The sequence below is a fragment of the Microcaecilia unicolor genome, chromosome 6, assembly GCF_901765095.1.
Source record: "Microcaecilia unicolor chromosome 6, aMicUni1.1, whole genome shotgun sequence".
Taxonomy (NCBI): domain Eukaryota; kingdom Metazoa; phylum Chordata; class Amphibia; order Gymnophiona; family Siphonopidae; genus Microcaecilia; species Microcaecilia unicolor.
The window spans coordinates 332,913,871-332,939,500 of NC_044036.1; the positions used below are offsets into that span (position 1 = coordinate 332,913,871).

Below are 25,630 nucleotides of genomic sequence, written 5' to 3' on the forward strand. Positions count from 1 at the left end.
TGTAGAAGCCTGCCCTTGCAGATCAGCAACGCGGCCGCGCAGGCTTCTGTTTCTGTGAGTCTGACGTCCTGCACGTACTGGGTGCAGGACGTCAGGCTCACAGAAATAGACGCCTGCGCAGCCGCGTTGCTGATCTTCAAGGGCAGGCTTCTATATGGAATGTTGCTAGTGGAATAGCAACATTCCATGTAGAATCTCAAACAGTAGCCAACATTCCATTTAGAATCTGAAATAGGGAAAGGGAAATGGGACTTGATATACTGCCTTTCTGGAGTTTTTGCAACTACATTCGAAGTGGTTTACATATATTCAGGTACTTATTTTGTACCAGGGGCAATGGAGGGTTAAGTGACTTGCCCAGAGTCACAAGGAGCTGCAGTGGGATTCAAACCCAGTTCCCCAGGTTTAAAGGCCATTGCACTAACCACTAGGTCTACTCCACTCACTACTATAGAAGGAAAGAGACAGTATATTCCTTTTACATAATGAAGGTCCAGCGTGACATACATATCTTTCTGTGCAGGATCTTTCCATTTCTTACAGGCATACATCATATTTTTTTTTATTGCATTCACTTGCAATTGTTACCTAAACTTGGGCGTTTAGATCTTAGCCTGACACTGTACTTTGCGGGCAGTCTGTTTAGTGAATGCTTGGATTTCCCATAATTGTCTGCAGTATTTTCTGCCTTTCTGAGCTTACGTTAGTTCTAAAACTACAAATGATCTGAGCAGAATATTCCACAGGATGGGGCTGGGAGCCACTTCTAATCTCCGTTCTTTAGGAATGACTGCATAGTCAAATGAAACTCGGAAACCTAAGAACTTGATTTTACTCCAGTTCCTAAGCTGTTCTTCACTTCTGGGTTGTGGTTACCTATGTCTGTTCTGTTTTTAGTAGCAGAAATGTCCATGCTTTCATAGGGGCAAGCGCTTGTGTATCCTGCCTGCTAAAAATTGTAAGAAAAGACATCTATGGCATGCATAGTTAGTGGTTACCAAAACATTTCATTCCTCTCTGCTACTTTTAAGAACATGATGGTCCATCTTAGCCCAATATCCCGCTTCCATCAGTGGCCAATCCAGGTCACAAGTAACAAGATTCCATGCTGTCGACCCCAGGAGTAAGCAGTGGCGTATCCTATGTCTATCTTGATAGCAGATTATGAACGTTTCCTCCAGGTATTTGTCCAAACCTCTTTTAAAACCCAGATACACTAAATGTTACCACATCCTCTGGCAATAAGTTCTAGAGCTTAACTATTCATTGAGTGAAAAAAATATTTTCTCCTATTCGTTTTAAAAGTAACTTCATTGAGTATCCCCTAGTCTTTGTACTTTTTGAAAGAGTAAACGATCAATTCATGTTTACCCATACTGCACCACTCAGGAATTTGTATACTTTAGTTGTCCATGAACCAGAGGAAACCAGAAACTGAAACATTTTGGTCCGTTTTCAGCCACTAGGAGAGACCATGGGCTTATATTTTTTTTATTGGTGTTTGGATGCATGAGAACAATACCAAAGAAAGCAGGTAAAAAGCTAAGCTAATTTAGCAAAATGTAGAGTACTTTCACCTCTTTTTACTAAGGTGCGTTATGGGCACATTAGCATTTTTAACACGCATAAATAGTTTATGCGCGTTAATCACTAATTCGCCCATAGAAATGTATAGGTGCGTTAGCATTTAACGCACCTTAAATGTAAAGGTGCGTTATAAACACAAGGAGCTGCCCACTACACTAACCATTAGGCTACTCCTCCACTAAAGGCTAAAGGTTCAATACACAAAACAAAAAGGGTGAGAGAAAGAGGGCAGTGTCTTGTAACCCTTTCCACTAGAAAAGGGAAAGATATGACCCTATTAACAAAAATGGAAGCAGTAGGTGAAGCATATAGAAGTTTAATTTTATCTAAAATTGGTCCCCGAAAGCCAAAGCGATATAAGACTTCCTAAAGATAAGACCAAGAGACCATATCAAAAGCTTTTTCAATATCAAAGCTAACTAGAATATCTTCTAAAGCATTGCATTGCACTATGTCCATAGCACAAAGCAAACTGCGTACATTGGCCACAGCACTACATAAGTACTACGATACTGGGACAGACCAAATGTTCAACAAGCCCAGCATCCTGTTTCCAACAGTGGCCAATCTAGGTCACAAGTACCTGGCAAGATCCACAAAACAGTACAATATATTTTATGTTGCTTATTCTAGAAATAAGTAGTGGATTTTCCCCACGTCCATTTTAATAATGGTCTATGGACTTTTCCTTTAGGAAGCCATCCAAACCTTTTTTAAACCCCGCTAAGCTAACAACTTTTACTACATTCTCTGGCAACGAATTCCAGAATTTGATTACTCATTGATGAATAAATATTTTCTCCAATTCATTTTAAATTTACCACTTTCTAGCTTCATTGCGTGCCCCCTAGTCCTAGTATTTTTGGAAAGCGTAAACAAGTGATTCATGTGTACCCGTTCCACTCCACTCATTATTTTATAGACCTGTATCATATCTCCTCTCAGCCATCTTTTCTCCAAGCTGAAGAGACCTAGCTGCTTTAGCCTTTCCTTATAGGGAAGTCGTTCCATTCCCTTTATCATTTTCGTTGGCCTTCTCTGTATCTTTTTCTGATTCCACTGTATCTTTTTTGAAACGCAGTGACCAGAATTGAACACAATAATTGAGGTGCGGCCACACAATGGCATTATAACGTCTTCAGTTTTGTTTTCCATTCCTTTCTTAAGATTCTATTATCCGCTGCCGCACTTTGAGCAGAGGGTTTCAACGCAATGCCCAATCTCCCGATCTCGTAAGGTCCTCTTGTAATTTTTCACAATCCTCCTGTGATTTAACAACTTTGAATAACTTTGTGTCATCAGCAGATTTAATTACCTCACTAGTTACTCCCATCTCTGGATCATTTATAAATATATTTAAAAAACAGCGGTCCCAGCACAGAACCCTGGGGAACCCTACTATCTACCCTTCTCCATTGAGAATACTGACCATTTAAGCCTACTCTGTTTTCTATCTTTTCACCAGTTTTTAATCCACAATAGAACACTACTTCCTTTTCATTGACTCTCCATTTTCCTGTGGAGTGTTTCATTAGGTACTTTATCAAATGCCTTTTGAAAATCCAGAAACACAATCAAGCTCATTTTCAAAGCACTTAGCCTCCCAAAGTTCCATAGAAACCTATGGAACTTAGCCTCCCAAAGTGCTTTGAAGATATGCCTCAATGTCAACCGGCTCACCTTTATCCACATTTTTGTTTACCCCTTCAAAGAAATGTAATAGATTGGGGAGGCAAGATTTTCACTAAATCCATGTTGGCTTTGTCATTAATCCATGCTTTTGAATATGCTCTGTCATTTTGTTCTTTATAATAGTCTCTACATTTTGCCCAGCAGCAACGTCGGGCTCAGAAATCTATAATTTCCCGGATCTCCTCTGGAACCTTTCTTAAAAAACGGTGTTACATTGACCACCCTCCAATCTTCCAGTACCATGCTTGATTTTAAAGATAAATCCAACAAAACCAACTTGATGGGGTGCATTGAGCCGAGGTATAATATCAATTAATCTATTAAGATCGGCCAGTATGACCTTGTAAGACAGGGATCTCAACCTTGTTTAGGAATTGTGACTACTTAGCTGTACGCATAGCCAAGGGAAAAAAATCCTTTAATCTGAGCCTCCTCATATACAGCTAATAAAGTGCACACAGCTTTATGTCCCATGATCTTATAAAATTCCAGAGGAAGGCCATCTGAACCTGGAGTTGCCCATTTTCTAATAGCATAATGTAATTCCCCGGGATCAATTGGAGCAGTCAATAGGTCCAAATCTTTAGTGGTCAGTTGAGGAAGGCCTAAACTGTCAGAGAATGAAGCATAATCTGGAGCAGCTACAGAGTTTTAAATAATTATGAAACATATTGCAAATATCGTGATTGTTCTGAAGAACCATACCGCTCGTGTTGTGACTCACAGTAACAAAGCAGGGTCCCAACTCTGCATGAACCAAACAAGCTAGGCAAGTACCCACCTTGTTCACGTATTTAAAAAAGCAATGACAACCACATTGAAGAGTGTTAACAGTACTTAGTGACTTCTATTTTCTGGAGCTAAATGATTAGCTAAGTTGTGCTGGCAATAACAAAATCTGGTAGCGATATCTCAAATAAGAAATCATCTTAAAACCGCCTTCCCAGCTTCCCAAAAAAGACCTGGGGTAGATTCATGCTGATTTTTTACTAATGCTATATTCTTCCCACTTAGTAAGCAGAAATTTATGGAAAGATTCATCCTGATAGAGCCCTCTTGGCATTTACCATAAAGGTGGGATATTCCTTCCGGTTCATGCAGAGACCAAACATCACCATTGCATGATCTGAAATGCAGGTGCACATTTTAAAATTAATAAAAAGAAAAAAAATCCAGCCTGATATTCACAGTTCTATGTTCTCTGGTGGCTATCCATATAACTTCATCATCCATATAAATCCATATTTTTTCAGAACTGATATGGATAGTATTTGGCTGAAAATATGACTGACTGACTGACCCGATACTATCCATACTGCAAAGAGGTGGGAAAATGTGGGATACAAATGCAATAAATAAAAATAAAATAAATATAAGAAGGGGGTCAGGTTTAGGGCAGTGTGAGAGGAGGCTGAATCATTCCCTGGATTACAACAATACAGTACTTTCCCTTTTGAAAAGTGGTGTATCTCATCTACATAGGGGTCAGTTCTATAAAGTGCCTCAATTTAGGTAACGGAATGCAGTGTGCTGCCCGCTTATGCCAATAACAGACCTAAATGTAGAACTTTAATTTGTAAGTGTAAGAATAAGGAGTGTATGGAGTGGAGGAATGGCCTAGTGGTTACAGCATCGGTCTTGAAATCCACTGCTCCATGTGATCTTGGGCAAGTCACTTAACCCTCCATTGCCTCAGGTACAAACTTAGATTGTTGAGCCCTCCTGGGACAGAGAAATATCCAAAGTACCTGAATGTAACTCACCTTGAGCTACTACTGAAAAAGATGTAAGCAAAATCTAAATAAATATTTGAGATTCTACACGGAATGTTGCTAGTGGAGGAGTGGCCTAGTGGTTAGAGCACCAGTCTTGTAATCCAGAGGTGGCTGGTTCAAATCGCACTGCTGCTTCTTATGATCTGGGGTGAGTCACCTAACCCTCCATTGCCTCAGGTACAAACTTAGATTGTGAGCCCTCCTGGGACAGAGAAATACCCAGTGTACCTGAATGTAATTCACCTTGAGCTACTACTGAAAAAGGTGTGAGCAAAATCTAAATAAATGAATATATGGAATGTTGCTACTATGGAAGATTCTACATGGAATGTTGCCACTTTTTGAGATTCTGGAATGTTGCTACTATTTGAGATTCTAGATGGACTGTTGCTAGTGGAGGAGTGGCCTAGTGGTTAGAGCACTGGTCTTGCAATCCAGAGGTGTGATCTTGGGCAAGTCACTTAACCCTCCATTGCCTCAGGTACAAACTTAGATTGTGAGCCCTCCTGAGACAGAGAAATATCCAGAGTACCTGAATGTAACTCACCTTGAGCTACTACGGAAAAAGGTGTGAGCAAAATCTAAATAAATAAATAAATAAGAATCTATAACCTATGCGCATAAATGTTTGTCATATGCTGCAACTTGTGCAATTATTGAATAACGCTGAGTGTGTGCCAACCATTTATCTGCATGAATGTTACCTTCACACGTGTAAGTGCCAGTATTGTTTAACTTTAGCTCGCTGTCACATCCCTCGCTAACTCAGTCTGTTCCCCACTGGAAGCTAGCCCCGACGAGGAAACCCCGCCGCCGGGCGGTTTACCTGGTCTCTGCCCCGATAGTCGGTCATCTCGGCCCTGGTGCGGGCATGGCCAGGATCCTTTGCGGCGATGGTCGGCCCATTCCGAGACCGCGTCCGAGGGCCGGCTTTCACGGCCGCCTTGCTCCCCGTCGCCGGCTATGGAGTCTGCACTCGTGCCGGCGGGAAAGATGGCGCCGAGACCCGGGGGTCGGCGTCTTTTCCGCATCTTGAGCGCGGGAACCAAAACTCCGCCCTGGAGGACCCTGATTGGAGGAATGGAGCTGAGGCTCCGCCTGGGGACCTGTGCTGAGCCAACCCAAGTGGTTCCTCGATTGATGTCATCCGAGGTTTCCGCCCCTATCTGCTGTGGCTCGGCTTCTGATGACTGACAGTATTTAAGGAACAGGTTCCCTTCAGGTGTTTGCTTCGGCTTCTGCTTCCAGAGGTTCCAGCCTGCGTGTGTGGTCATTTAGACTTCATTGCTTGTTTCCCTGACATTCCAGTGTGACCTTCTGCCTGTTCATGGACTACTCTGTTTGCCGCCTGCCTTGACCTTCTGCCTGTCCATGGACTACTCTGCTTGCAGCCCGCCTTGACCTTCTGCTTGCTCCAAGACTACTCTTGCTGCCGCCTGCCTTGACCCACTACCTGACTGCTGTTCGTGGTTCTGGTTCCTCGGTGCCTGGTCAGTCCGTCAACCCCCGCAGTTCCAGAAGCCCCGTTGGCCGCCTGCAGCTGGGGGCTCAACTCCCGGTGAACGGTGGTCGCTGCGGGTGAAGACTAGGGGTTGCTCGGCTGTCCTTTGGGGAACGACTGGGGAGTCACACCCATTCCCCTGCGGTATCCAAGGGCTCACAAAGTCGTCAAACAAAACACTCGCTTACAATTAGGCGCTAAATTTATAGAATTAGGGAGATTCTGGCTGCATAACTTTGGTGAGTTGTTATATAATTATTGCCTTCATGATTACAATTATAACATAGAGAGTAGGTTTCCCTCTCAGAGACTATGAATCTAGCCTGCTAAAATCATTTGAAGTGTTAGCAGAGATTACGAGCATTTTTAGATTTCAGGTATAATTTTATTTATTATGTTGGATTTTCCTCGCATGTTTTTAGTAGTAGCTCATGGTGAAATATATTCAGGTCAACTAGGTATTCACAATCCAATTTTAAAATTTTGTACCTGAGGCATTGAAGGGTTAAGTGACTTGTCCAAGATGAAAAGGAGCAACAGTGGGATTTGAACTGGACACCCCTGGATGTCAAGCCCAGTTCTTTAACCACTAGGCTACCCTTCTACTTTAAGTCTCTGTCCTTTGCTGGGTTACCTGAGACAGTGTGAGAGAGAGCAACGTCCAAGGAGTGTCGCTGGGAAAGTGGGGCTGAAGCCCATTGCTTTGAAATTAGACTATATCCTGCTGCTGTTTTTTAGGGATTTTGAGTGCCTGCATGAGTGGGAAAATGTGGGATATAAGCGAACAATAAATAAATAAATTAGTACCCTTAATAGTTTGCATGAGTGAATCTTCTTTAGTCCTTTGAAAGTTGCAACCGTTGAACTTTCATGATGCCGTGGGTGAGAATTTTCCAACTCCTAAATTGCCATTATGCACACTATCATGTGTCCAACGTGAACATTTCTGTGTAGTATCTATTCCCTCATTTAAGAGATTCACCTGAGGTTTCAGAACATTGAGGCAGCTTTGCTTATTTTCCCAAACTTATCATTATTTTATTGTCATGAATTTTAGTCAAAGCGTGTACTGAGAATTCCCTGTGAATTGAATTCATACTACGATGAGGTTTCTATAAGGCAGATTCCAATTTGCTTCGTTAGGCATTTGAAGGTTGAATGATGAGTAACCATATCAAACCGGTTTCAACCGTGTCTGGGCTAGAAAGAGTAGGTTTTGTGATGAGGAAATCTGTTACTTTCTTTTTAGTTGTTGGAAGTGCAGGACATGGTGTTGTGTGAGAGAAGATAAAGCTCAGCCTTTGTTCCATAACTGATAATTGGAATTGCCCCACAGATACTGTATCGTATGTTTATGTGTATTACAGGCACTTGATATCCTGTGTAATCTGATGTGCATAGTTATTATCTTTAAAAAAGAATATTGTTATAGGATGCTGGAGAACAGGCCTTAACTGCCATAAAGGTGAAAGATTGCTGGGACCTTTTTTTTTTCTTTTTTTATAGAAAAACAGAGAAAAATGATAGTAAAGACTATATAGCCTAACCAGTCTGCTCATCTGCACCAAGCTCTACGATCCATTCTTTTCCCCTAGAGCTCCTACGTGTTCCATGCTTTTTTGAATTCAGATATAGCTCTTGTCTCTACCAACTCCTCTGGGAGGTTGTTCCACCTGACCACCCTTTCCATAAAAACTGTTTCCTTAGATTACTCCCGAGTCTAACCCCTTTTGCCCAGTTTAGTAGGGTTCAAGAAGGGTATGGACACATTCCTAGGATATGAACAGTAGTGATTGGGGTGGGGTCCAGGTTGCTACACATTTACACATCTGCATGGAGTACTAGATGAGCTCTAGTTTGGATCTGTGGGTGTTATTAAAAACTTGGGGACAATGACATGGACAGGATACAAGGTTAGATGAACCATTGGTTTCTCCCAGTTTGAGCTCACAGCTTTAGTCATGCCTAGACCAATAGTCAGGAACCACTTAAAAATAATGACTTTCCTTGCTGCATGCTGCCATATGGGAGACATGGTTCCCTCAAGTTATTTTAGCTAGGTAAAGGCATCTGGCTATCTTTCAGCAACAATGCCTACTGACTTTATTCTAGTTCTAGTAGCATGTATCGTGTGCTCTAGAGGGAGCACCAGTTGGAGTGCTTTTCAGGGCCGCTGCTCTGATGACTGTGATAAAATAAAGGGGAATTAAAACCGAGCAAATTGTGTCCCTGCCCTCTCCATCCTTGGAAGTTGTGATTGAAGGCTTATGGTACTGCTGTCTCAGGAACAGCAAGGGCAGCAGAACACCTTGATCTGTTTGGCGCTCATACCAAAAATATGTAGCCCATCCTCAAGCTCTCTAGTTGCTAAAATCGGCCGTGGTCCCAATGGGCCATCCTATTCCGCTGCCTATGAACAGTTTAGTCCCATTTGAGCCCAATGGACTGAGCAAGAACTGTCAGACCCTACCACCCCCCCCCCCCCAAAAAAAAAGAAAAGCATCCATTCCTTCAAAAAGACGGTAAATAAATCCTAATCCTATATAATAATTCCCACCACCAACGTTGTAAAGTAGCCTGTGTCCGTGGCTCCTGGAGTTGCTGAGCTAGGCTCCGTAGCCAGGCTGACGTCACTCACAGCTGATTCCAAGGCAGGAGGAGGAGTAGGGAAACACGCGGAGCAACTTGCTCCGCGTGTTTCCCTACTCCTCCCCCTGCCTGGGAATCAGCTGTGAGTGCGCCACTCAAACACCCCCTCCCCTGAAGCATATCAACAACCCCCCCCCCCCCCAAGCACATCAACCCCCTCGCCACCCGTAGCTGTCACTGGTAACGCTGTCCGGCTGCTGCTGCTTCTGTTGAGCAGCCGCTCCTCCTCTCGCCTCCACGTCACTGCCTCTAGAGTAAGACCCCGGAGGAGCGCAGCAACGTGAGAGGCGAGAGGAGGGAGCGGCTGCAGAGCCGACAGCCAATGGCTGTCTACGGTGCCGCGTTTCAGGTTTAAAAACATTTATTGTTTTTTCCTTTTTGTAGCGGCCGCTGCGGGTGGCGAGGGGGTTTGATGCGCCGGGGGTATAGGGTCGCTGGACATGGGTGGCTGCAGGGGTAGAGGAGGGTCGCTGAACATGGGTGGCTGCAGGGGGGCAGGGGGAGAGGAGGGTCGCTGGACATGAATGGCTGGAGAGGGAGGTGGGGAGGGGGTCCTGAGACCAGAGAGGTGGGGATGGGGAGGGGGGGCCTGTGAGAAGGGGGGTGGGGGACCTGCAAGAGGGGGGCACACACTCCCTGTCTCTCACATACACTCTCTCTAATACACTCTCTGTCTATCACACTCTATCTCTCTGTCACACACACACAGTCTCACACACACAGACACTCTGTCTCTCACACACTCTCTCTCTCACACACACACACACACACACACACACACACACACACACACTCTCTCTGTCTCTCTCTCATTCTCTCTCTGACACCCACACTCCATCTCTCACACACACTTTCTCAAACATACACACTCCGAGGAAAACCTTGCTAGCGCCCATTTCATTTCTGTCAGAAACGGGCCTTTTTTACTAGTAAATAAATAAAATGTATGGGCCATGATATGATGGAAAGAAGAGGAAGAAATAGGTCATAGGGCATTTGGACTTTTTTTGGGGGGGGAGGGGAGTTGCTGATTAATCTATTGGGTTTTCATCACCTTAAGAATGGAAAGGTCTTTCCTCTCACACACACCTATTAAAATTTTGCTTTAGAATTCAAAGACCAACTTGGAAGAATGTGAACTTGAGATTTCTTTCTTTTTTTGTTTGTTTTAGTATTTTTATTTATTTATTTTTACAAAACCAGTGGCGATAAACCTAAAGTTGAGACATTATTAGAAGCATCATGTCATAGTGCATATTTCTTAAACTCTGTTGTCACTGCCAGATCTGGTAGTGTCATTGCTTGTTGCCTGCTGTCTGAGGCACTTGATTTCAGTTTGCATTTCAATGCCCAAGGGCTAGGAGTCTCGGATCAATTATTTTAAGTGCTTTAATGTAACGCATGTGAATGCGCTTCAGGTTATATTTTGTCTAAAATGATTGTGATGACCTCGGGTGATTGTATGTTTTCATATGCTGCGCTAGGCTGGAATGTGGCTGATTAGTTGTTACCATGGGCATTGGGCTAACAGCTGTGTAACATTCCAAGAAAGTCCAAGGACTTTCAGCACATTGGCAGTTTGAATATCTGTCTGATAACATTGGTGCTGGTTGGGAAAGTAATGTGTCATTGTTGTCATTCTAGTGAAGGCTACGATTTTTTATTTATTTTGCCTTGTGTGGCCAGTTTGTCTTGGAAATTTTGTTAATGTAAATAATAGCCTAAATAGAGCTTTATATGAGACAAGCTTGCTTTTTTCCCCCTACCACATGTCCATCACCCTCTCGCATTCCTTTGGAGCTTCACTCTCTCCAGTTTCACATGGTGACTCTTTGTTTTTGAGCTTTTCATTCTGTATCGTCTGGTGATTTTGTGTATTAGTTCTTAGATTCCACGTAACTAATCTTAGTGGATTACAGTTATTTGAACCTTTTATTGAAGCCTGTTGAATACTTGGATTTGGATTTTAGTTCGTTATTTATTTGAATGTCTCATATGTCCCTTTCCTTTTCTTTCTTGTAGAGTACATCTTTAACATCTTCGTTCTCTCAGCAGATGATTTACAGTGCAGGCCCTTTTTAAAATTACTTTCACTGTATCGATATCCTTTAATAAATGTGGTCTCCAATGCTGAACACAGTTCTGAAGGTGGGCTCTTGCCAGAAACCTGTAGAGAGATTGTTACTTGTTTAGCTAGTAATGCCTCCTTTATTGACTTCTCAATGCTTCTCTAGTGTTTTGAAATACCGGCCAACTTGAGGTCATCAGTTGGATGACCCAAAGGACATTTTCTTTTTTTGGTGACTGACTGCCAGCTATTCACCTACATTTGTACCCCGCGCTTTCCCACTCATGGCAGGCTCAATGCGGCTTACATATTATATACAGGAATTTATTTGTACCTGGGGCAATGGAGGGTTAAGTGACTTGCCCAGAGTCACAAGGAGCTGCAGTGGGACTCAACCCAGTTCCCCAGGACCAGAGTCCACCACCCTAACCACTAGGCCACTCCTCCACTCCACTCCCCCTACACTGCCCCCTATCTTATATTGTAGTTTTACCCCAATCTCCTTATGGTCTGTGTTTTCAGCTCTTCTTACTCTCCCATTTAAGATGATAAGGTGCCCAGACCTAGCTTGGCCACTGTTGGGAAAACAGGATACTGGGCTAGATGGACCATTGGTCTGACCTAGTATGGCTACTCTTATGTTCTTATCTTTTTCATGGATGGGATAGAAAATCTTCTAATAAACTTGGAAACTTGGTAGCACTAAGATTTTTGCATCCTAATTGCATTTTTCTAAGTGCAGCACTCGTAACATTGACCATTTTCCTAAATATTTAAAATTAATCTTTCATCATATTTACCCTTTCTATTTGTCTGTTTTTCAGCTAATGACAACTGTATAGATAGGTTAACATATATCTCCATTTACATAAAATTTGTTATACATATAACACAAAGCAAGTAACAGCCCAGAACACAGCAAATTCCTTATCAATAAACCAATTCAACTTATAAGGATATTCAAAAGTGCTGGCCCTAGCACTGCTCCTTGTGACACCTACTAATCACTTTGCCTGTACCAGAATGACTCCCGTTCACTATCGCTCTAAATCAGCTTTTCACCCAGTTCATATATTTTTGTAATTCATTTTCTTAAAATCAGAAGGCTTGTTCTAGTTGGGGATGGTTTTGATCTATTGTCTACCTTGATCCATGCAGTACACTGGTCACCGAAATCCAGGTGGTCCCCTACCATAATGCCAATGATACTGTCTCCATAGTTAGTACTACACAGCATCATTTCTCCACAAATGACCTCCTTTTAGTTGCTTGAGAAGTTTTTGTACAGATTCAGTTTCCCTCTGTTCCCCACTCACATGCTGTAATCTGTACGTGGTAGATCTACTGTTCTCATTAACAGCACCACAACTTTGTATGCTATCTTTTGGATGGCCTCAATCGTGTATATATCTGCCTATTCCTCTTGTGACGGCAGCCTATAGGTTGCATCTACATAGATATTAGACGCCTGAAGTTTCTTCAAGACAACCCACAGCAACTCAGCTGCTCCCTGGCTCACTGGATTTTATTTTGTCTATAGCATATAAAGTTAATCCACCTCCTGCCAACAGTTTTGTACCTAATTTGTCCTTTTAGAAAAAGAATGTATCTTGTATAATTACCTCCACTCCTGCTAATCATAAACATGGCTAATCATCTTGTATCATAGGAGCTTGTAGATTAATGAGTTTGTGAGACCATGTTCATTTTCTGTCTTCCTCTCTCTAATTTCCAATGTCTTTCTTCCTAGAAATTGCAGCAGTTCTCCAGTTTCTATTTGGCATTTTAAATGTCTTCCAATTAACTAATGTTGTGGAATGTTCTGGTCTTTTCTTTTGGATCTGCTTATTTCTGTGTGTTTCTGTGAGTTTTCACTGATAGTGGCAAGACAGGAATTTTTGGCTGACAACAAACTGACAAAACCATTGCCATGACATCCCAGCCCAACTGTCTTGTTACAAACAAACTGACAAGACCCCCCGTCGTCATGACATCCCAACTGTTTGTTACTGAGCAGAGGTGTGGCAAGGATCCTAAGGGCCCTATCACAGGTCTCCTATATACTTGCAGGATTGCTGATTGGGTGATATATGAGGTGGTCCTTTGTGATGGGAAGGGTATATAAGTAACTGCTCATCTAAAGAGACTCTGAAATAGCCCGGCTGGCAAGAGAAGTTTCATATCCTTGCCACAACCTGTTTTCCGAGGGGGGTGTACTTCCCCCTCCCCCCCCTCCCCCGTGAGAACTAATTCTTTACAGCTAAGAATCTTTCATTCATTCTTTCTTTCTTTCTTTCTCTCAGCTCTGTAACCTTTGTATGACAGTGAGGAATAAACTTTCCTTCCTCCTTTTTCTCTTTTCTCCGAGTTCAGACTGATTCTTTTACAAATTCCAAAGCTACTGGTGTTAGACTCTGTTCTGTAAAACTACTAATTCCAAGAGCCAATACTATTTCTTTTACTATTGCGGTGAGTAATAAAGATTCCTTTTTTTTTCTAACTTACTCTGACTTTTTCTAAGAATAGCATGACCGAAACACAGCCAGTACACTAATAGTTTGTTGTATCCACCTGCTACATTTTCCACATACTTCCCCATTCTCAAGAATTCTTTATGGTCAGCATCTCCAGTTGAACCAAATTCAAAGCTTTTTCTTGCTAGGTTGTTAAATCTTGACTCAAAAATATTCTTTTATTTAATTGGAAGGCATATACCAGCTTTACTCGACAGACATTCATTGCATAATCAAGCCATGGTAGAAGAAACCAAAGCATTATTGTTGACACATCTGTGCGGTAGAGGGGAAGAGCCGTTAGTTGTTAGTATGTGGTGAAGCACTTCAGTAAATCTAGTCCTCTAGGGCAGGGAAGTGCGTACCCTACTTGAAATGTAATTTTGTCTTGATCTTGGATTTGAAGAGCAAATAATTCCAGAATCCAGGGTGAGTCCATTCCTCACCATGCTTTTCCAGTGGATTGAAAGGGCTTAGCGGTGATTAGATGGCAACACGAGTAATTGGGAAGCAAAGCCAGTGCTGGGCAGACTTCTATGGTCTGTGCCCTGATCATGGCTGGACAGATTCAGCTTCAGTAACAGGAGAACAAGGTCCGTACCTGGCATACTGATCGTGCCTTGATTCTAGCTGGATAGATAGGCCAGTGCCGGGTATACTTTTACGGCCTGTGCCCTGATCGTGGCTGGATAGATATGAATAGGCTGGAGTGGGGTTTCAATAACAACTTCAGTAGTTGGAGAACAAGACCAGTGCTGGGCAGACTTCTACAGTTTCTTCCCTCAGAGTGGCAAGGACAAATGAAGATCAAGTATGCATATGCAGTATCACATCATACCTTATGCTGTGAGTTTATCTTGTTGGGCAGACTGGATGGACCGTACAGGTCTTTATCTTCTGTCATCTACTATGTTACTTCTGCATCCAGTCTCATGTATTTCTTCCTGATGGAGTTAAACTTTCCTATATTATTGGTTGCCTACATTGATAAAGTGGTACGGTGTAGTGCTGAGCAGGTCCATTGAGTATGAGGCTTCTAGCAGGCAGCACACATATCGTGGTTGACAGATGGGTTTATCTGAAAACAATACCCAGTCTTCTTTGAGCTATAAGTACACACATTTTCTTTTAGTAAATTAGTAGTGTATTTTGACTGTTGATAAAGGGATTTTATCCTAGCTGAGAATTATTGATGTGTTGAAAGGATCACAAGGTACGATACAAGCATAACATTACTGGTACAGTTGCTTCAGGTTTCCAAGATGTTCAGGTGATCTGCAGAGAAGAGCCATGGTTATACCCTAGAGAATGGGATGGGGATAGGGACAGAGCCTGTGGGGATGGGGCGGGGACAGATCCCACGGGGATGAGGCAGGGATGGGGACAGAGCCCATGAGGACAGGGACAAACTTTGACCCTGTGTCACTTAATGCTTTTAAAGCTGTTAATGAACTGGACTGTTATTTATGTTTGAGTGAATCAGGTGACAATATTTTTATTTTTTGGAAAAACAAGCAAACATTCTGTCCACAGCTAGCAACATTTGCATGGGGGATCCTGTACATCCTGCTACCAACACATCTTCTAAGAAGACATCTTCTATTGCAGGAGAGACTGTGGAAGACAGGAGAGCTAGACTGAATCCTGAGATTGTTGATGACTTCTTATTCATCCACAGATTAAAAAAAATCATAACAGTGCTTCATAGGGCATATTTCTCGTCTCTAGGGCATATAGAACGGGTTGCATTTTATACCCCTGGACATTTTAACAGGGTAGATTAGGATTCCTGGGGGTAGTAGAAGTTGGCTATTGTTGGGGTTGCAAGGGTAGTGGTGCTGGGAGGGTTTATTATAGCTGCTCATTGTTATTATTGTTTTCTATTTGTTATTTATACACAACAGTTGCACAGATTATTGTTTCTTTTTATACTTTAATAAAAAATCATTAGGCTTCTGCAGATGAGAACAGAGCTAATGGGGTGGGGATGGAGACAGGACATGCGGGGACAGGATAGGGATGGAGACAGGGCCGATGGGGTGGGGACGGAGACAAAACCCACGGGGATGGGGCTGGGATTGGGACAAATGTTATCCCTGTGCCATTCTCTGTTATACCCTTAACATATGTTACTGTAATTTCATCTATGCCACGGCTTCCCAAGACTCAATACAGCAGCTATTATAAATGAGCAGGTACAGAAGACAGTGATAGGAATAAGGTTTGAGTGACAAGTAAAAGACATGGTGGGAGCTCATGCTAGTTTAAGTGTGCTCACTTATCTGGGGATTCTTCTGCTGTCGGACACTCGTAACTTGCATTCTTTAAATTTTCAACATTTGTTTCATGAAGCAAAAAAAAAAAAAAAAAAAGCTTGATAGCATGGGCCCAAGTTGCCCTTCTTCTTGTGTAGCTATATTAATTTGTACCAGGTGACGATTTTTCTCAAATGGTTGTATGTTCTGCAGGTTCTCCCCATCAGATTAAGAAAGATTTAAGGAAGCTACATGAACAAGTTGGAGCCTTTTTCTATGGCAGGTGGAAGATAGGAGGTCTGGGACTGTCAGATTTTTGTGGACGTACAGTCAGGCATGTCTTACTTGCCATTTTAAAGATTGACTGTCGGATACCCATGATTATACGCTCAGGGACATAAATTCAGCTTTGTTTCGGCCCTGGCACTTTAATTACCTACTTCATGCTTTATATGGGCTGCTGCTCATGGAGGTTAAACATAGTTGTCTTCTAAGACCCCTAAAAGACCTTTGGAAAGATTTTATTAAGGTGTGGGGTGACTGTGCTGAATGTACTTCCTTACTGCCTGTCTGTGGTAATGGTGGATTTGTCCCCGGTTGGGAGCATGGAGGTTTTGTTACATGGAAGGCAATTGGTTTTTCCCTCTTTGAACATTTTTTGACACCGGATGGGCATTTGCAATCTTTTGGAGATCTTCCTTCTCAGCTAAAGAATTGTGGGGAGTTTTTTGGTTTTTTTTTGCTTACTTCCTATTATGTCCGCTCATTAGATCTCTTGCCTCTAGCTATGCTTCTTGATCATAAATTCACAGCTTTCTTCATAGGGGTTTCAGATGATCGGGTAACCATTTCCGGATCGCATAAGGCTTTTCAATTAATGGATCCGGCTAGGGATTATGGTCTTCTACAACTGGCATGGGAAAGAGAGGGGGCTTGGCCTTTGAGGTTGCTTAACTTTCCTCAGCTGGTGAGGAGTATTCCCCCGGTGGCTCATAGTGCAGACAATCGAGAGTGTCCGTTCCAGGCTAGACATTGGAGCTTCTTTCCCCCCTCAGCATAAGCTATTATCATAGCCTTCCCAGCTTGTGCAAAATGTGGTGCAGAGGGCGGTACCTTGTACCATGTATTTTGTGCTTGTCCTCATATTATGTCTTTTTGGGAAGAAATATCTGCATATCTTGGCCATTTGCTGGGCTCTCATATCGCCCTTTCTTTTGTGACTTGGATCTCGCGTTGTGAGGGTGATGTGGGTGTCTGGACAAAGGGACCTAAATTGTTCCTCCATAAAGCGACTTTGGTGGAGAAGTGTATCTTCCAGCAGTGGGTTGCCCCGGAGGGTCCCTCTCATTGACAATGGAGAAATCAACTCTATGCACTCATGGGAGTCTAGATAAGCACATCCAACTTATAAACGCTCTAAATGCTTTTTGGCGATTTGATCTACCTAGACCTTCACCCGTGGTCTAGGAGTCCAGTTTTAAACAGGAAGGTTCCTGTTGCATAGGGCTTTTATGAAGGGGCTTTATCTCTTTTTAGGTCATGGCTCTATGAGAGGGTGTTGTGTGGTGGATTAGATGTGAGTTTCGGAGGGAGGGTGGGGGTTGGGGGAATACAGGAAATATGGGGGTCAGTATGGGATGGGGAGGGTTTGGGGGAAGGTTGTAAGAATGCAAGCCTCCCTTCCCCACAGTGGATCGGCATTTCTTGTAAAACTTGGTTTTTGTTGCAGAGTTTCAGGGATGCTGTTTGTTACTAGATTTTTTTTTTGTTACATTTGTACCCCGTGCTGTCCCACTCATGGCAGGCTCAATGCGGCTTACATGGGGCAATGAAGGGTTAAGTGACTTGCCCAGAGTCACAAGGAGCTGCCAGTGCCTGAAGTGGGAATCAAACTCAGTTCCTCAGTTCCCCAGGACCAAAGTCCACCACCCTAACCACTAGGCCATTCCTCCATATGCTGCTATTAGTTGTTTCTTTGCTGGTTGTTGTTTCCATTCGACTGCTTTAATTGAATGTTGTATCTTTGATGTTTTGTATGAGTTTATCCAATAAAATATACTTAAATATAAGTGTGCTCATGTAGCTAAAATAGAGAACCAGAGAAAATGACAGTAGGGCAGACCAGGTGGAATTGATCTTTAACTGCCATCATTTACTGTGTTACTATGTATGCAGTAATCATATAGCAACATAAAAAAACAAAAAACAAATAGAAAACAGAAGAATCATGCAAGGAGTAGACTTTTATGGGGCCTAAATTGTTTCATGACAGGGAGCTAAATTATTCATATTTCATAAAATGAAACAAGGCCTCTCAATGCATTACATAAACCAAACCATTAACTTCAATAAATGCGGTTATGGATGTGCAAAGCTCGTCTGCTGTTTATGTGCTCGGTAACAAGAGGGAAGCTGAATATTTCAGTGTAAAGTGAGGACCTTATCACAACCTGAACTCCCACTGTAGTCTGATTTTAGAAAATATCTCTTCACAGGGATGTCATCCTGAATTAGTGTCCAGCTGTTCTCGTCTCTCCTCGGTTACTGAAGCTTGTTCAGTGTGGGCTGTTCTTCTGTCTCCTATTCAGCTTGGATTTTTCATTTTTATTTGAGCTGAGCTTGGTGATAGAATGTTCTTTTTATGTCCTGTCTTGTTATACATTAATATTTGGAACAATTGGTTTTCTTTCCACTTCTTGGAGCAACTTTTCTTACGGACTTGAAAATTTACCAGGGAAATTATTTGTGGGTTTTAGTAAAAACAGCAATTTATTTGTGCATTGGGAGAGTTTGTAATTTTCCTTGGCTTAGTTTAAACTTTATTTAAAAAACATTTTGCTGCATATATTCATCTGCATGGTTGGATAAATTTCTTTTTTCAAAATTAGTTTTCCTCATTTTAGTCTTAGAGGAAGTGTAAAAAATTATTTTGAGCATAAATTATGGCTTTTTTTCTAAATAATATTCAGCTGGGCTGGTCAGTGCATAAAGTGCCTGCACTGGCATTTAACTGTATTCATATACTTAGAAGTTTAGCTGGCACCACTGAACACACAAATGAGCAGCCACCACACCTCTGTCTTTCTGTTTGCTATTTTGCAGGCCTAATTTTAAACACATAACTTATCTGTTTAGCAGCTGAATATTGCTGCTAAATATATAAGTTTCTGTTCCGCCTTCTCCCCTCTTTAGCAGGGGTTCTCAACTCAGTCCTCAGGACACACCCAGCCAGTCAGGTTTTCAGGATATCCAGTGGCGTACCAAGGGTGGGGCGGTCCACCCGAGTACACGCTGCAAGAGGGTGCAGGGAGCAGCCATGCGACTGTCTGCTCCTCCGGTTCCCCTGCACCCTATGACATTACTTCCTGTTCCGGGGCAGGGAATTGGCAGAGCCAACAGCCATTTGACTGCTTCCTGCACCCCCAGGAGGTGATGCGCCAGGGGAGTGCACAGCGGCGATCTGCCCCGGGTGGCAGCCAACCTAGGAACGCCACTGAGGATATCCACAATAGATTTGCATGAACGGCCTCCTTTGTATGCAAATCTATCTCATGCATATTCATTGTAGGTATCTTGAAAACCCGACTGGCTGGGTGTGCCTCAAGGACTGGGTTGAGAACCACTTTTCTGGATAAAATGTGGACATTCAGTAAATTATCCAATCTATATCTTCCCGGTCCTTTACCCCAGATTTGTCTTTTAAATAATACAACTTCATTTTTGGATGATAGCTCACAAAGGATCCTCTTTTACTGTTTGGCAGCTGCCAGATGTGCAATTGCTCAGCTGTGGAAGGCACTTAACACACCTAGTTTGGTGGACTGGAGGACTTGTTTGCGAAATCTGTTCTTGATGGAAAAATTAACGGCTATTAAATATAAGGAACAGCAATTTGACTGCTTGTGGGCACCAATTGCACTCCTGCTTCATTACAAGTTGTTGATTATATTGATTTGTGGTAAATCTCGCGGTTCCCACACAGTGTATGATGCTTATATAAGTTTTGCGGGTAGGGGGGACAGGATGGGGAGGAGGGAGGGAGGAATGGGGGTTTAGGCAAGGGTATGTTTGAACTGTTGTCTTATTTGTTGCATTTGTATCCCACATTTTCCCACCTATTTGAGCCTGCAAATAGGTGGGATACAAATGCAATAAATAAATATTTGCAGGCTCAATGTGGCTTACATAGTACCATGATGGCAATCGCCAGTTCCGGTATAAGAATTACAGAGTGGTATTGCGTTAGCGTTCATGAGTGACAGAGTAAATTAGGTAATGAAGGAGGAAGAGTTAAGTATTGTCCAGTTCTGGTATAGGTTTCGTTGTGTTACAGGGTTCAGGTTAAGTTGGATCGTTATGGTATGCCTTTTTGAACAAGTTGGTTTTTAATGATTTCCGGAAGTTTGTTAGGTCATGCATTGTTTTCATGACGTTTGGTAGTGCATTCCGTAGTTGCGTGCTATCATAGTGGTTTTATTGTTGGTTATTTGCTTATTGTTTTCGGTTTGGGACCCTTTGCTGGAAAACGTTTCAATAACAATTTTTAAATGGGAAAAAAATGTGGCCATTTAGCCCAGCTTTTTCCTTATAAGAACTAAAAATACATGCTTAACTGAGTTTTCCATTCATCATTTGCTGGCAAATGCATACATTTCTTTGAATATCCTGCCTTTAAGGGCAGTTCTGTATCGAAGTTCCTACACTAGGTGCCCGGATAGCACAGGCAGATACTTTTCCTGTATAAAATACTAGCCTACTGGGTGTTACATACATACCTAGAAGTAAGGTGTGAGCAAGTAACATCAGCCACACAACTGTAAATGCCAGAGAATGTGCATAATTTTGAGTGTTTTATAAGGAACACACATGTGAGCCCATCCTAATCTCCATCATGAAAATATGCGTGCTCCGAAAAGTGTGCATTGGTGGAATAGAGGCATGCACGTGTCTATATTTGCACATACTCTCATATAGAAATGATAAGTAGTAGTAGTATATCGTAATATTTGAAATACTTACGTACACAGCAGTGCACATAAATGTTAGCACATCTTTTATAGAATTACCCCTGAAGGAAGTAATTCTATTAATTGGCACCTACAGTTCAGCGCCACTTAAATGCGTCATGAGAAAAATTGGCACAGTGGTACCAAAATCCCGTTATAGACTTGGGAGCATGTGCCAGTGGGGAATGAAGATTGTAATGCAACTTTATAGAATTATCCCCTTAATGTTTAGCATCGTGCCGATAGGTCCAAGGACCTCCTTTAAGGTAATTTGACCTTTCCCAGTGTGTTGCTATTTATGGGGGTGTGTGAAGTTTTAGGGAGCAGTTTTCAGACTTCTTTTGGACAAAATCCGCTGGTATCTTTTACTGAGGGACTTTACAGAGAGTTTCAAAGAGTAGGTGCTGAGTACTTCCACTTTGAAACTTGCTACAGGTACAGAATAGCTGTGGACATTTGCACCTGCTTTTCATCCTGCTAGACCAGTCCAGACTAGAGAGCTGCTCAGGAACGGGGTTACTAAGAATCCCCTCCAGGTCCACGGGACTCCTGTGGGGATGGACGCAGGTCCTGTGGGTGGGGATCCCACAGGGATAGATGTAGGTTCTGTGGGGTTCCCACAGAAGTGTAGTGCCAGGCCAACCTACCTATCCTTTCTTTGTGCCATGACAATTATAATAGTACTAAAAAAAATTAATGGATATGGTTGACAGCATTGAGAGGGGAAGATATCAACATGGGCTACTGTTGAGTTATTTAGCACAAGTAAAGTTATTGTAACACAGGGGATGGAGGAGATTACTTATGGGAATGGGGAGGGTTGGAGGAGATTCTAGTGGGGACGGGTGGGGGGATGGCTTAGATTCCAGCGGGACGGGTGAAATTTCTGTTCCCATGCAACTCTCTAGTCCAGACCTGTGGGTTATGTTCCTTTTCAAATCAATGGAGGCAGAGACTTGAAGATTCTGATGACAGCAGTATTTTTCTGCCGGTGCTTAATTCACTCAAGGTCCAGTAGCAGTGCTTGCTTGCTTTAGAGGCAAAATTGATTGGGCCTCTATTGCAGCCTACCTAGCTGGATGTTGTACAATTTTATAAGTAAACATTTTTGTACAGTTAAGTTCATTCAACCCTCACTTTGGGCAGTGGTACCCTAATGGTATCTCATTTTGGTGTTGTCGGCCCTCACTAGGCCCTCCCCCCCTTTGAACTTCTTTAGCGGTCCTCCGTAAAAGATCTCACTCTTAAAACAGTTTCCTTATGGCTGTCTGTTCAGCTAGAATGATATTAGATATTATTTAGGATATGGACCGTTTCACAGTTACTCTTTGGGCACAGTTCATTCTGGCCAACTGTTTTGAGTCAACTAATTTAATTTACCCTTTTTTTAAAGAGGTGCTTTCAAGAAACTTGACTTTTAGGAGTTTATTTTCTTTGGTTTAGTCTGGAGACTGCTGGTGTGTGAATAATATCTAATTCTCTTTTACTAAGGCAGACTTGTTCACTATACATAACACCATGTTGAGAATAAAATGAGTCAAAACAAGCTAAGAATATTTTATAGAATTTTCGGTAATAAACTGCATTACATGGAAACATTTGCTTTCCCAGATCTGCTTAGTGATTCAGAGGGAAAACATGCCATAGTTATTAAACCTAATACACAGGCATCCTCAGAGATGCAACCTAGGAATAACTTTTAAAGATATAAGCAGCAATCCTGTGTCCATTATGGGCCATAAGTAGGTGACCATATGTCCACCAAACCTCAGAGATGCTGGTGGCTGACAGCAGTATTGGACCATACGACCACCGGGACTTAGATTGATTTCTGTATGCTTAGAGTCCCTGGAGAAAATTTTTAAAAAGCTAGGCGTGTAGGTATCCTGTAGTAGTAGTTAACGGTAAAGAACCAGGGAAGCCAGGGTTCAAATTCCACTAACACTCCTTATGACCTTGGGCAAGTCACTTAACCCTCCATTGCCTCAAGTACAAATTTAGTTCATAAACCCTTCTGGGAAAATATGTACCGTACCTGAATGTAACTTGCCTTGGTCTAAAAATGAAAATATATGCAACTTGCCCTTCTTCACACAGCAATGAAAAATGTTAAGTCAAGGTGAAAAAGCTAAAGTAGCAAATGCTACCAAAACAGGGATTATCAACCCAGTCCTAGGGACACACCCAGCCAGTTAACTTTTCAGGATATCCACAGTGAATATGCATGAGAAATTTGTATGCACCTCCTCCATTTGATACAGATCTCTCTCATAGGTATGGTTATCCTGAAAACGAGTGGCCTAGTGGTTAGGGTGGTGGACTTTGGTCCTGGGGAACTGAGGAACTGAGTTCAATTCCCACTTCAGGCACAGGCAGCTCCTTGTGACTCTGGGCAAGTCAGTTAACCCTCCATTGCCCCATGTAAGCCGCATTGAGCCTGCCATGAGTGGGAAAGCCCAGGGTACAAATGTAACAAAAAAAAAAAAAAACCTGACTGGCTGGTTATGTCCCAGGGACTGAGTTGAGAACCCCTCTACCAGCATTTGCCAGTTGCAGCAACATCTTTAAGATCTCGGGCTTTTTTTTTTTTTGTCTCCCTTGAACTCCTGAAGAATCATCAGCGTGGATGGTTTGAAAACTCCCTCGTACTTGCAGAGGTTTGATGATCCTGCTTTGATACTTTACAAAGCCTAAACTCATAAAACTCGCGTGTTCAGAATTTTCAGCTGATAATTCATTTTACAAACTTTACAGTTGCTATACTCAAATCTCCTTCTAGTTCAGAAGTAAAAACGTTGGCAAAATAGCTTAAAGATTACCAAATCTGAGCTGTTATCACTAGAGGTAATGTTGACTTGACCCTCCTTTATGTGTAATTTGCAGTGGTAATGCTTGGAAAACCAAAGTATTTACATTTCTGTGACATTGTAGCTATTTCTGGGAAAGAAAAGTCAAAATTAGCATTAAAATCATAGTTTAGAGGGAGCATAAATTATTTCTTTTCTATAAATGTTATAAATAGAAATAAAGCGTTTCTCTTGTAATTTCATTTCTTTCTTTTCTTTTTCAGTTCTGTTGCATTTCTTCAATAGGGAAGTCTGATGCGATTTGAAAATACCATGTCATTCAAATAGCAGTAAATGGCCAACATCTGATACAGTATCCGGGGGAAAAAGCTGCTATCATTTTATAACAGAAAGATAAGTGGCAGGAATGAACCAAAATAATATGTTTGCACTGGGAACTGCGCTTCGTAATGAACGACCATGCTTCTACTAGATGTCATTCAAACTGCTTGATCAACTAACCAAGACAAAATAACTGCAGATGTATGAATGAAGAGCCAAAGATTGATGTATTTAAAATTGTGTGCGCCCATAAAATAGACCGGGAAAGATGGCCCGCTCAAACTTTTACTGAGTGATTGGATCCAGAGAGTCCATGGAGAGACGTTCTGTTGTTTTTCAAGGCGCATGATATTTTCATTGCTGTTCCGATGAAGATTATGGGCTTGCTTTAATGGATGCCTTTTGTCTGAAAAGCTCTCCTGTATCTTAGTAAATAGGAAACCTAAAATATCAACAGGTTCTCTGAATATCACATTTGCAGTTTGAGTGTTAGTTTGCAATCACAGAAGACCAACCTCACAAAATCCATTTTCTTTAAATGTCGATGTGTTGTTTCCTTCCAGGTGTAACTCCCATGGGGGATGTGTTGCAGTCGTGCAGAAGGCCTTTATTGCAAAATGCAAGGATTCTTTTGGCAGTTACTGCTTTTGATTACTGTTTTCACTGGTTTCTTTCTTTGCCTTTCGAACTATTTTAAAGGCAAGGCAGCTGGTTCCAAAAAGCCTAGTTTTGTAGTTATTTTAGCCGATGACATAGGATGGGGTGATCTTGGAGTAAACTGGGGAGAAAGTGAAGACACACCACATCTGGATAAGATGGCTCAAGAAGGAATGAGGTAAGTTCCAGAGTAATAAGGAAGCTTTTGCTTCATTATTCGCTTGTCAATGATTTTGCAAGGCTTGGCACACTGCCTGCTTTTCTTTCATTATCTGTTGGTGGAGTCTGCATGAGGTAGGAGGAAACAGCAGCAGGTCCCTGGTGTATCTCCCCAGTGCCACTTAGATGAAAACAAGTAGCAGCTTCACAGTAATTACTACTACTATTACTATTTGACATTTCTAAAGCGCTACCAGGGTTGCGCAGCGCTGTACAATTAACAAAGAAGGACAGTCCCTGCTCAAAGGAGCTTACAATCTAAAGGACAAAAAGTGCAGTCAATCAAGATTGAGGCAGTCTAGATTTCCTGGATAGAGGTACAATGGTTAGGTGCCGAAAGTGACATTGAAGAGGTGGGCTTTGAGCAAGGATTTGAAGATGGGTAGGGAGGGGGCTTGGCGTATGGGCTCAGGGAGTTTATTCCAAGCATAGGGTGAGGCGAGGCAGAAAGGGCGGAGTCTGGAGTTGACGGTGGTGGAGAAAGGTACTGAGAGGAGGGATTTGTCCTGTGAGTGGAGGTTACGGGTAGGAGTGTAAGGGGAGATGAGGGTAGAGAGGTAGTGAGGGGCTGCAGATTGAG

The 25,630-nt window shown here is 42.3% G+C and overlaps 1 protein-coding gene across 6 annotated transcripts in view; it reads left to right on the forward strand.

Annotated features, from left to right (window-relative positions):
* The window catches only part of ARSG (arylsulfatase G), a 173,370-nt gene that overhangs the window by 38,359 nt on the left and 109,381 nt on the right, over positions 1–25,630 (forward strand). For 5 of the 6 annotated variants that reach the window (XM_030208469.1, XM_030208465.1, XM_030208467.1 and 2 more), the window contains exon 2: positions 24,117–25,009. In XM_030208469.1, the coding sequence (XP_030064329.1) occupies positions 24,756–25,009 (254 nt within the window). In that variant the 5' untranslated portion in view covers positions 24,117–24,755. Of the gene's footprint in view, positions 1–24,116; positions 25,010–25,630 lie in introns of those variants that run through there. The other variant, XM_030208470.1, reaches the window with a different exon arrangement.